We start from the raw sequence: 12,681 nt of genomic DNA on the forward strand, positions 1-12,681 counted from the left end.
ATAGATGGGAACATCCCGGAATGGACAGAGACACATACATGAAAAGCAGCAGCAGGCAACTGTGCTTGGAAGGAAAGGCAGCAGTCAAGGAAGCACTCCTGAGGGAGGCAGTGAGGGGCTGGGCTGAGTTGGGGCTTGAGAAAAGGAAAATCAGTTTGAACAGAGCATAAAGGCAGAGGCCCAGAGCAATGGCTCACGTCTATGATCCCAACACTTTGGGAGGCCGAACCAGGCACATCACTTGAGCTCAGGAGTTCGAGACTAGCCTGGCCAACATAGCAAAACCCTGTCTCAATAAAAAACAAAAATTGGCCGGGTGTGGTGGCTCACGCCTGTAATCCCAGTACTTTGAGGCTGAGGTGGGTGGATCACCTGAGGTCAGGAGTTTGAGACCGGCCTTGCTACTGTGGTAAAACCCCGTCTCTACTAAAAACACAAAAATTAATCAGCTGCAGTGGTGGGCACATATAATCCCAGCTACTCAGGAGGCTGAGGCAGGAGAATCGCTTGAATCTGGGAGGTGGAGATTGCAGTGAGCCAAGACAGCACCACTGCACTCCATCCTGGACGACAGAGCAAGACTCTGTCTCAAAAACAAAAAAAAATTAGCTAGGTGTGGTAGTGCATGCCTGTGGTCCCAGCTACTCAGGAGTCTGAAGTGGGAGGATCATTTCAAAGGTTGCAGTGAACCGAGATCGTGGTACACTGCCCTCTAGCCTGGGTGACAGAACAAGACCCTGTCTCAAAAAAGAAGCATAAAGGCAGGATATGGGCAGAGGAGCCTGGGACAGTTTCTTAGGAGTAGAGAGCCTAAGATGTGGGAATGGCTGATGTAGCATCTGCCTTCCAGTCACTAGCAGACAGACAGAAAGACAGAGAGACACCAGCCACTAAGAACTAACACCACCAGCACCACACATCAGCACACCCCTATTTGTACTGATTCTCCTATTTTCCTCAAACCCCTGCCAATTCCTCTTCTCTCACTCCAAGTCTAGACATTTTCTAGCCAGAGCTGATTGACTGTTGAAACCCAAACTCAAGCAACCAGCAGAAATGGAAATGGGATTTCTGGCTACCACGTGATCTCACATGCCCACATTACAGGGAAAGTGCCCACAGGAAGGCATAGAGGAAGGCAGTGGGTGAACTATGGATTCTCACCTCCTGGGAATTTCCTGCCTCGCTGACTGCCAGGAACAGCAGCCCACCCTGCAGTCCAAACAGCAGCCCTCCTGCTCTGACTGTAGCCTGCCTCCCCACAGAGGTTGAAGGGAGTGGGAGGTGACCAGTGAGGCCACCTGATCATCTGGGCTGCTGCTGAGCACACATCGCTTTCCATTCCCTCCCAGGGTCCCCTGCCCAGTCCATTTACTTTTCTGAGCTGTATTTGTGTCCTGGTTGGCTCTGACCACTCCCTGGCGGATCTCCTCAAGCCACAGCACAGCTCCAGGATCCCCTGTCACCTGGCAGATTGAGAGAGATAAAAAAGATGAGACTCCAAGCTGGTCTCTCTAGGTTCCCAGGCCAAGATGCCAAGGGAACCAAACTGCAGGCAGGCATTGGGAGCCACAGGGACGGCAATCTCCACTCAGCTCTCCTGGTCTCTGTGGGTGTGCATGGCCTGGGGTTTCCTGGGATTACTGCCCTATGTGGGCATGTGTGACCTGTGGTTCCCTGGGATGCTGCCAGGCTCAGAAGTCTCTTTTCCTACTGGGCTTTCAGGTCTACTTGGCTTGGCCACAGCACCTCCAGAACCACAGGGGCTCTGCATAGCTCCTCAAACTCTCAGCATCCACCACTTTCTAAACAGCTCAATTCCCTGCCTTTGTGCCTCAGCCATGTCCAGGGATAGCCCACACTGGAGCCTCCACTGACCTGCCCTCACTCCCCACTGCCCTCTGCCTCACTGCATACCTTCTCAGGCCGATCCTGACCCTGACCTTTACCTTCTCCTTCCTTTCCTTGCTCCACACTCCTCTACCTGACAAGGTAGTGGGAAGATTACATGAGGCCCCAGGTCAAGTAAGCCCATGCCTGCCACAAGGTTAGACTGATGAAGGCTTCTCCCCTCCCTTGCCTCATACAACCCCAGGTTCTATTCCTTCCCCAATCTCCTCATTAATAATAGACTTTGTAAACTAACATTTTATTGAGTACTGACTATGTACCAGGCAGTATTCTAATGCACTTTCTTTTTTTTGAGATGGAGTTTTGCTCTTGTTACCCAGGCTGGAGTGCAATGGCGTGATCTCGGCTCACCGCAACCTCCGCCTACTGGGTTCAGGCAATTCTCCTGCCTCAGCCTACTGAGTAGCTGGGATTACAGGCATGCGCCACCATGCTCAGCTAATTTTTTGTATTTTTAGTAGAGACGAGGTTTCACCATGTTGACCAGGATGGTCTCGATCTCTTGACCTCGTGATCCACCCGCCTCGGCCTCCCAAAGTGCTGGGATTACAGGCTTGAGCCGCCGCACCCGGCCCTAATGCACTTTCTTATGCATTAATACTTGTAAAGCACATAAAATGATGTGTGGCACAGAGTGAGAACTCAATAAATGTTAGCCATTACTACTGTCATATTATCTCACTTACACCCCAGAGCGTAACTCTGAGATACGCTCGTTACTGTTACAAGCTTGTAGGTGAGGAAACAGAGACAGAGAGCTTAAGGAACATATGCAGGGTCAGGCTGCTGGGACCTAAGCTCCAGTAGTCTGGCTCAGGAGCCTGAGCTGTCAACCACTCTCTACTGCAATATACTCAGGGCATTTCAGATTCAAAACCCTATCCCATTTGTCAATTTATTTGATTTTCACCCTCATTCTGGCAGCTGGGTAGGACCAGCGTAGGCAGTACTTTACAGATGAGTAAATAGAGATCAGAGATACCAAGGTCACATGGTCACTAAGGGTCAGAGTGGGAAATCCAGCCTGGTTCTCTGGCTCCCAGGCCTGTGCTCTTCCCATGGACTGCCCACTGCCCTGGCAATGGGGGGGCCATACTCCTTCACCAGATTGGAACACCCCCTCACCCTCACCCAGAAGCCACTGTGTCCATCAGACTAGACCTCTGCCAGACTAGGTACAGTGCTACCCACAGGGAATGTTCTTCCTGCTCTGATGACCAACCCAGCCAGCCCTAACTTCACCTGGGCCTTCTGCCTTTTGGCTGCCACTAGGAGGAGATGGTACCGAGGGGCAACAGGGAGGCTGACATCATCTAGGCCAGCTGCAGGAAGCAGTAGGGCAGACAGAGTCTTCTCAGGGCTGCCTTTGTCCAGAGCCTCATTGATGAGGCTGACTGCGAGGACCCCTAAGGAAGAGAGATGTAGGTGGGTGAGGGGCCCCTAGACTTATGGCTAAGGGACAGGACTGCCTAAGCTGGGCCATCTCCGCCCAGCTCCAGACTATACTCACTATCGATCTCTTCCTGGGCCTGTGCATTGACCTGGCTCACGGTGGCCTGCAGGTCATTCCAGCTCAGGAAGTCCTTGTCCGTCCCACGCTCCTGTCGCAGTTTCAGCAGGGCATCGAAGTAACTGGCAGCGGGGTGAAGGGCAGAGAGGTGAGCAGCATGTGAATCATCAGTCAGAAGTCAGGGGAAACATTTGAACGATTTTCCTCACTTGGCCTCCAGGACACCACATTCTTTGAGTTCTCTTCTCGTCTCACAGGCTGTTCTTTCTGAAACACCTCTGCTGCTCCCTGACATCTAAACATTGGAGCATTCCAGTCTTCAGGCTTCAGACCTCCTCTCTCTGCATGCTCACATCCTAGGTGATCTCACCCAATCTCATGACTTTAACACCATCTGCTCCTGCAAGCACACCTCCAGCCCATTCATTTATTCCAGCCAGCTCCTTGTGATTTCCAAGTGAATGTCTAACAAGCACCTCAAACCCAACAGCTCACATCTAAACTGATTCCCCTGCTTAACCTATGTGTCTCATGGTCTCTCCCATCTTGCCCCAAAACTTGGAGTCATACCTAATTCCATTGTCTCTTAAATCTCATATCTATCACATAACCAAATCTTGTCAGTTTACTTTCAAAATGTATCCGAAATCTGACTCCTTTTCCCTATCTCCATGGCTACTGCTCTAGGCCAAGCCCCCAACATCTCTTGCCTAGATTACTCCAATAGCTGTCTAACAGGTCTCCCTGCTTTCTCTTTGTACTCCCGCAGTCAGTTCTCAGCACAGCAGCCAGAATGATCCTGTTAGGTAGATCAGATTGCTGGGCCCAGTGGCTCACACCTGTGATCCCAACACTTTGGGAGGCCAAGGTGGGAGGACAGTTTGAGCCCAGGAATTCAAGACCAGCCTGGGCAACATAGAGAGATCCTATCTTTACAAAAAAACTTAAAAATTAGCTGGGCATAGTGGCATGTGCCTGTAGTCCTAGCTACTCAGGAGGCTGAGTCGGGAGGATCACTTGAGCCTGGAGTTCAACGCTGCAGTGAGCTGTGACTGCACCACTACACTCTAGCCTGGGTGACAGAGCAAGACCTTGTCTCTAAAAGTAAAAACACAAAGTAGGTCAGATCATCTCCCTCCTGGCTCAAAACTCTTCTATGGCTTCCTTCCTCACTCAGAAAAAACCAGAGTCCTACATGGTCTGGCCTCTGCTACTCTGTCTTCATCTCCCACTCCTCTTTCTTCCTCACTTCACTCCACAATGGCTTCCTGGTGTTCTTTGAACACACCACGCACATTGCTTTCTCAAAGCCTCTGCCCCACATAGCCTCATGGCCATCATTTACGCCCTTTAAATCTCTTTCAAAATGACCTCCTCAGCAAAGACACTTTCCATAACCACAGTATGTAAAACCGAAAAACCGTCCCTACTATGTCTCTACCCGTTACCCTCTTTGCCCTGTTTTATTTTTCTCTACACTTCTTCTTCTTTTCTTTTTTATTGAGATGGAGTTTTGCTCTTGTTGCCCAGGCTGGAGTGCAACGGTGCGATCTTGGCTCACCGCAACTCCGCCTCCCAGGTTCAAGCGATTCTCCTGCCTCAGCCTCCCGAGTAGTTGGGATTACAGGTATGCGCGACCATGCCCAGCTAAATTTTGTATTTTTAGTAGAGACAGGGTTTCTCCATGTTGTTCAGGCTGGTCTTGAACTCCCAACCTCAGGTGATCCGCCCGTCTTGGCCTTCCAAAGTGCTGGGATTACAGGTGTGAGCCACTGCACCCAGCCACCTCTTCCTTTCTAATCATCTGTCTCCCTCTACTAGCATGTAAGTTTGACAAGAGCAAAAGGTGTTTTGTTCACTGCTGTTTCCCATCACCTAAAATAATATCTGGCACATGGGTGGAAACTCTAACATCTGCTAGGAAAGAATGAATCAATGAAGAAAAGAGGAATGATTGTGAACCCATCCACTCCCAGGAAGAAACACAGGCCAAAGAACTGTGAACAGACCCAGAGGGTGGGCCTGGGCCCAAGAATGGGACTTCATGCATCAGTCAAGTCTCCAACAGAAGAGTGCTGAGTCTTGGCTGCATTCCCCCATCCCTCACTCCCAATGTGTGGCTAAGACTTTCTCACCGCTGGGCATTTTCTCCTTCCACCTCAGCCAGGCCCGTGGCGGGGTTCACCAGGCTGCTCCAGAAGCCGCTGGCATCCTGGGCCTCCAGGGCCCGGTTAATCAGGACCACAGCTGAGAGCATCTCCACTGCCACGAAGAGCTCCTCCTGGCCAAGCTCCTACAATGGGTGGGAGAGCCAATTCCCAAGTGGGCAGGTGAAGGGTCTAAAGGTCTATCCACCATCCTGCCCCCAAGGTTCTCAAATATTCCAGAGTCTCTATCCCAAAACTCCAGTGGTCTGATTCATTCACTAATAATCAATCATATGAAACACTTGAGAATGCTTACTATGTGCTCAGTTATAAGTACTTCACATACATTATCATTTAATTTTCATAATAAGCCGACAACAGAACCATAGTACCATTAATATCCCCATTTCACAGATGAGCCCACAACCAATAATGTAACTTCAAAGCCCACACTTAACAAGCGAGCTCTACCAGCTCTCTCTGGTCCCTACTGCACATCAAGAACTGTATTAGCCAGGTGCAGTGGCCCACACCTGTAATCCTGGCACTTTGGGGGCCAAGGTGGGCAGACTGCTTGAACTCAGGAGTTTGAGACTAGCCTGGCCAACATGGCAAAACCCTGTCTCTACTAAAAATACAAATATTAGCTGAGCATGGTGGTGGCACACACTTATCATCCCAGCTACTCGGGAGGCTGAGGCTGATCGCTTAAACCCAGGAGGTGGAGATTGCAATGAGCCGAGATCACGCCACTGCACTCTAGCCTGGGTGACAGAGCCAGACCTTGTCTTAAAAAAAAAAAAAATTGAACCGGATTAGGTCCCCAGTATACAGAGATGAAGATGGAGTGGTCACTTCCATACTGCATCTCACACCCAATAAGCCCTAGACCCATTTCCCTGCCCTGTCTGTCTCCTTTTCAAACATCTGCTTATGCTGTGGCCTCTGTCTAGAACACCCTTTCTATCTTCTTCTTCTTCTTTTTTTGAGGTGGAGTTTCGCTTTGTTGCCCACTGCAACCTCTACCTCCCGGGTTCAAGTGATCTCCTGCCTCAGCCTCTGGAGTAGCTGGGATTACAGGCATGTGCCACCACCACGTCTGGTTAATTTTTGTATTTTTCATAGAGATGGGGTTTCGCCATGTTGGCCAGGCTGGTCTTGAACTCCTGGCCTCAAGTGATCCGCCTGCCTCAGCCTCCCAAAGTGCTAGGATTATAGGTGTGAACCCCTGTGCCCAGCCCTCTTCCTATCTTCTACTAACAGAATGTTATGAATGTCAACAACAATAATATTAATAGCTAAAGCTTACTTTCCAGCTTCTTCTCTAAGCACGTTACCTCATTTAATCCTATAGCCTATGAGGCAAATAATTATTATTCCCATTTTATATTAAAGCAATTGAGCAGCAGAGAAAGTAAAGAACTTGCCCAACGTCACATAGCTAAGAACTAGCAGAGATGGATTTGAACTCAGGCAGCCTGGCTCTAAAGTCCACAATTTTAGTCACAGTGCTTTACTTCTTCGTACTTATTTTATGCCTCCTTGTACATAGTCATTCATATGTTGAGGCTGTGCCCGCGTCCAAGTCATGCTGGCAGTAGACGCTCTATAAACCCCTGTTGTGGGTGTAGTTCTCTACTGATTCTCTTCCAGGACGTCTTCGCAGCTCTGCCTCTCCATTTCCTTGGTCTGAAGACTTCTATCACCTGTCATCTGCTCTTCTCTCCCTGTGTCTCTATGTGGACCCTCAGATGTATTCTAACTCCTCCGACAGACAGAAAGTCCCTAAGTGAGGCCCTGTCACCTCACTGTCAGAGAAGAGGTATGGACTGGGACGAGGTGGGACAGAGAAGTGGTTGAAAGCATAGTCTTCTGCATCTACTCTCAGCACTGGCGCTCACAGCTGTGGTGGGCAAGTGACTTAACCTCTGCATCTCAGTTTCCCCATCTCTAAAATAGAACGCGTCCCTCATAGGGTCATTTTAAGGATTAAATGAGTATGTAAAGCAGTGTTTGCTCAAGGTATTGGCTATTAAAATATGCTCAATAAGGCAGGGATGGTAGCTCTTCCCCCCATCCTAATCTTGATCTCATGTTGCACTCACAAGAGGGTGGCCTGGGCCGCCTGTCCTGATCCCTCTAGCTGCCTGGGGACTGCAGAGCTAGACACACATTTCTGGAGCTCACCCCCTGCTGCTGCCGCTGGAGCACTGCCAGCTCCTGCTGGTACACAGTCGACGCAACAGGGTACACTGGAGGCAGCAGGGCCTCAGGGCGCATGAGCTCCTTCACAGTGTCAGCAGCCACTCCCCTCCGGATGGCTTTGTTAATCCGCTGCACAGCCTGGAGCACTGCAAGGGAGGAGAGCAACAGGTTGCACAGGCTGGACATTCAGGGGCATCTCCACTCTCCTGACCAACCAGGCTCTGCCAGGGGATCTTGGTGGGGAAATGGCTTTGTAACTGCTCTCGAAGACCTGCTAGTTTTCTGCTAGGTCTAAAATGCATTTCTAAATGTTCAGGAAGAAAAGGGGCTGGGTCACTTTAAGAAGAGACTCTGTAAGAAGCAATTTGTCAGGCCTAGAAATTGAGTAGCTCAGCATGTAACAGAGAGTGGCTGTCATGGCAAAGGGTGAGTTCCTAAGGTAGTGAGCACATGATTGACAGGTGGCTGTGGAGCATAACTAAGATGAGGTTAGTCAGGAGGCTCTAGGGACCAAGGCTTGATGACAGCACAGAAGAATAAGGCACCAACTCCATGGTGGAGCCGTTTGCTGCAAAGCACAGCGGTAAGCTTAAGAGGGGCTGTGGTGCCTCATTGTAGTCTGACTTTACCAACTCTGGGGCTTATAAAATGCCAAGCAGATACGGGCACTGGCATCAAGGAAAGCACAATCTACCGGGAAGAACTAAGAATACCAAAGTACCTACAGTGCGCCCCTGTCATGTCATGTTAGAAGTCCACCTCCCCCCACCCCCCACAATGCTATGGCAGTGCAGGGGAGGGGCTCTGGCTGGGAGAGAGCAGGAAGACTTCACAGAAGAGGAAGCCTTGGAGACAGCTCTGGAGAATGTTTTCACCTGCTTATCAACAGGTGAGAATGTGGGAGAAATGTAACCCAGAGGACCAGGGGCCCAGTGATGGGAAAGGCTGGAGGGCAATCTGGGAAGAACAGATTGTTTGCTCCGCTGAACTGGGCGGAATGTGACCAGAAGAGCTGGGGAAGAACTCTGGAAAGGTCTTATCTGCCAGGACAAGGAGATAGGACTAAAGCGTGGGCTAAATAATGGAAGAACCCATGAAGGTCTGAAGATGTTCAACAAGGGAGATAAGATCAGATCTGTGCTTCAGAGATTACTTTGGCAGCAGCAATCAGGAATGAACTGAGCGGATTAGGCAAGCAGCCAGCCAGGAGTGGCCTGGGGACTACCGCAAGCTAGTGAGTGTGGGAAAGCTCTGTTAGACAAAGGTAAATGGTTACTGAGCAACCTCTAAACCTGACAGCAAGTCCAGACTTGGGCAAGCAACTGTCAACAGGTCTAGTGTCCACAGGCTACTGCATTTTGCCTCAGCACTCTGTTTCTCTTCAGACTTGCAGTGCAGATTGATCTCTTGGAGAAAGACAATTACTAACTCACATTCTTGTAATAAAGAATTCTATTCGTGGCCGGGCGCAGTGACTCATGCCTGTAATCCCAGCACTTTGGGAGGCCAAGACAGGCAGATTACTTGAGTCCAGGAGTTCGAGACCAGCCTGGCCAACACAAAGAACCCCATCTCTACTAAAAATGCAAAAGTTAACCTGCCATGGCGGCAGGCGGCTGTCAACCCAGCTACTCGGGAGGCTGAGGCATGAGAATCCTTTGAACCCAGGAAGTGGAGGTTGCAGTGAGCCAAGATTGTGTCACTGCACTCCAGCCTGGGCAACAGAGTGAAGCTCTGTCTCAAACAAAAACTAAAAACAAAAAAGAATATATTTGTATATAATGTTTTTAAGGGAAACTGAGTTAGAAGATGAGTTTCTTGCTCCTATTCTGGAAAATTACTACATTTCAGAAGCCAAAGGAATTCAAGCAGGTTAAAACTGTCAAAATTACAGGCAAACTGCCTGGAAGAAAACTGCCTGCCCCAGGAGACCAGCCCAGTGCAGTATTGGCATGTCATTATCTCTAAGGCCTTAATGAACTTATCTCTAGTGCCCCCGCAGGCGGCAGGAATAGAGCAGATTAAGTGAGGGGAGAAGTCCCTAGCCAGGCTGGGAAACAGCAGCAGTGTGTATTGCCCAATACGGAAGCCAGCAAAGAGGTGGGATGCCCTTCTAAGAGTCAGAGATAAGCCCAGAGCAGGCCTCAGACCTGGGGATGACTTACTGGCTTGTTCCTGATCACCCTTTGTGTTGGCTGCAGCCACACCAGCCTGGACTTCCTCCTTTTCTAGAAGCTCCATCATGCCCAGCTCCTAAGAGGGAAGAGATGCAGCAGAATGGAGTCCTCCTGGGGCCATGACCATGCGTTAGGAGCTGCCAGCATGAACTCCCAGGTCTACCCGGCCGCCTACCCTCAATACTACCACCTCTCTGCTTTAGTCAGGCTCACCCATCCCTATTAACCCTTTTTTTTGAGAGGGAGTCTTGCTCTGATGCCCAGGCTAGAGTGCAGTGGCACAATCTTGGCTCACGGTAACCTCTGCTTCCTGGGTTCAAGTGATTCTCTTGTCTCAGCCTCCCCCGTAGCTGGATTATGGGTACCTGCCACCACACCGGCTAATTTTTATATTTTTAGTAGAGATGGGGTTTCACCATATTGGCCAAGTTGGTTTCAAACTCCTGACCTCAAGTGATCCACCCATCTCAGCCTCCCAAAGTGCTGGGATTACAGGCATGAGCCACGGCACCCAGCCCTATTAACTCATCTTTAACCTTTCTTGCTCAGCAAGCATCTAAAATAACAACATAGACAAAATGAATAGTGTCAGGGGGAAAGTCAACTGGGTTGAAAACAAGATTGCTAAGTGGAGGCACCAGGTCACCAGTGGGGGAGCACATTACTGCCTATGGGACTGTCCTTCGGTTCCTCCTGGTCAGTCTAGGGGACTCTCAGGGACAGAAGCTGATCAGTCTGGTCTACTAGGCCTTGGGGTGATTTAACCATTTAAACATGTAGGTAGCACTTACAGAATAAAAAGGACCAATAATGGTGAGGCCTGAGTAAGAGGCCCTCTCCCATCCTATAGTTAGTGTGTGGCAGGTAATAGACAGAGGCTAACCTGTGCCTTCTGCTCTCTGTCTGAGCTCAACTGCTCCAGGTACCAGTCAGCAAAGTCTCTCTTCACCCCTTGCAGGGCCAGGGCAGGGTCTTGAAGGGCCTTGAACAAGGCTTCAGGACTCTGCCTTTCCAGGGCATCATCAACAACTTCTAGAGCCCCATGGACTGAAAAAAACCAAGACTCCATAATGGACGGTGTGAGAAAGCTACCTCTCACAATCCCCTAGTCCAGCCTTAGAAATTTGCCCTCTTCCTGCCTGCCCAGAGTTACCCCCATCCTTTCCACCTTGGCTCCTGGGCCCATTCGGTTCAGTCCAAATTCTTCAGCTTAGTCTTCACAGCCTTCTCACTTCACCACCCCAGACCCTGAGGATATCCTTACCCAAATAGGCAAATGCCCACCCATCCTGAGCCTTCACACAGCTCCTACCCAGATTCCCCCATCCTCATGTATTTTCCACACTGCCCCTCTTGAAGGACCCCAGTCTGCATCAAGAGCTGCTCCTCTCCATGGTTCTCCATTCAGACAGAAGCTTCCTGGACATGGACCACTTCTCAGAAAGCAGCGCACAAGCTCCTTGGAATCTGATCTTTCCCCGAGGCAAGGGTTGGCGAAAGTGAGACCGTAGGGCTTTCTGGTTTGAGAGAAGCTATCCCCAAACCTCCCAGTGCAGGGGCTTACACTGAGGGCACCCTCAAACCACTCCTGGCCGATCTCTCTTACCGTTGACATGGTTGATATTGCCCTGGATTTCAGCCTGAGTTAGGTAGTGGTCATAGATGTCCTGGCTTTCTCCGTCATCCTGCAAAAACTACATTGAGAGGGAACTTGGGGAACCCAATTCAATCTTCTTGTCCTGCTCTACCCTCCCTGGCTACACCTATTTTCTTCTTCTGGGGACCTTCCCAAGGCCAAATTCAGGAAAATGTGGGGTCTAAACACCTGGCACTGACACAATTAAGCCAAACTAACCTTTGGAACCTCCAGTCCAATCTCATTCTGTTCTACATTCCAGATCCCCTCTCAGGCTTCCCTGAAGATCATCCCCCAAGAACCTCTTCTCCACTCTTCTCTTCTGAATTCTCATCATTCTCCCAAGTTCCTTTCCTATTTATCTAAAATCACCGAAAAGTTATGGTTTCTCTAAGAAGCAATTCTGGATCCTAGAGACATGACAGATAGGAGTGCTGGTTTCACTTGAGACTTTCCAGCCACTCAACTTTTTGGCCCCTGCATCCCAAGACTACTCCTTACATGGTTCCTGGCATTGGCTGCCTTCTCCATCTTGGCCTGGGCCAGTATCTCCTGGTAGATGGCGGCCAGAGGCTCTCGGAGATTCCCCAGAAGAGCACTGGGATTCTGCAAGGCAGCCAGGGTGTCCTCCACCACCCCTCGCTCCACTGCTTCATTGATGGCAAGAACAGCTGCATGGACTGGGAGTGGGGCATGGAAACAAGGTCAGGAGACCAGAGTGAACCCCAGATCAGAGCACAACCAGTAGCAGGCCACTCTGAAATCACCCTTTTTCCCACCCTCAGGGGCCAGGCAAACCAGGTAGCCTGATGGCCCTACCTGTAGTGAGAGGTGGCCAGAATCCATTCAATGGCTGTGAGGCTTGAAGCCCTCCCACACCCACAGAGTCTACTCTTGGCAGGGCGGAGTCCAGTCCTTACCTGCAGCCTCATCCACCGAGAGCTCATTGGCCAGGATGCCCCCGATCTTGCTGAAGGCAGGCAGCTGGAGGCCATATTTGGCCAGTTCAGATGCCATGTTGCTGAGCTCCTCAGCTGCAATGATGCCACAGGTGCCCTTCATCAGGCCCAGAACCCCCAAGACTCTGCCCAGGCT

The 12,681-nt window shown here is 50.3% G+C and overlaps 1 protein-coding gene across 7 annotated transcripts in view; it reads right to left on the reverse strand.

Annotated features, from left to right (window-relative positions):
* IQGAP3 (IQ motif containing GTPase activating protein 3) overlaps window positions 1-12,681 on the reverse strand; it is a 45,877-nt gene that overhangs the window by 23,581 nt on the left and 9,615 nt on the right. For 6 of the 7 annotated variants that reach the window (XM_078355990.1, XM_035279333.3, XM_008984604.5 and 3 more), the window contains exons 7-16: window positions 12,507-12,620; window positions 12,088-12,266; window positions 11,557-11,644; window positions 10,834-10,997; window positions 9,939-10,026; window positions 7,756-7,919; window positions 5,557-5,714; window positions 3,422-3,543; window positions 3,154-3,317; window positions 1,376-1,466 (exon numbers count right to left, since the gene is read on the reverse strand). In XM_078355990.1, the coding sequence (XP_078212116.1) occupies window positions 1,376-1,466; window positions 3,154-3,317; window positions 3,422-3,543; window positions 5,557-5,714; window positions 7,756-7,919; window positions 9,939-10,026; window positions 10,834-10,997; window positions 11,557-11,644; window positions 12,088-12,266; window positions 12,507-12,620 (1,332 nt within the window). The remainder of the gene's footprint in view (window positions 1-1,375; window positions 1,467-3,153; window positions 3,318-3,421; window positions 3,544-5,556; window positions 5,715-7,755; window positions 7,920-9,938; window positions 10,027-10,833; window positions 10,998-11,556; window positions 11,645-12,087; window positions 12,267-12,506; window positions 12,621-12,681) is intronic. The other variant, XM_035279330.3, reaches the window with a different exon arrangement.

The sequence above is a fragment of the Callithrix jacchus genome, chromosome 18, assembly GCF_049354715.1.
Source record: "Callithrix jacchus isolate 240 chromosome 18, calJac240_pri, whole genome shotgun sequence".
Taxonomy (NCBI): Eukaryota; Metazoa; Chordata; class Mammalia; order Primates; family Cebidae; genus Callithrix; species Callithrix jacchus.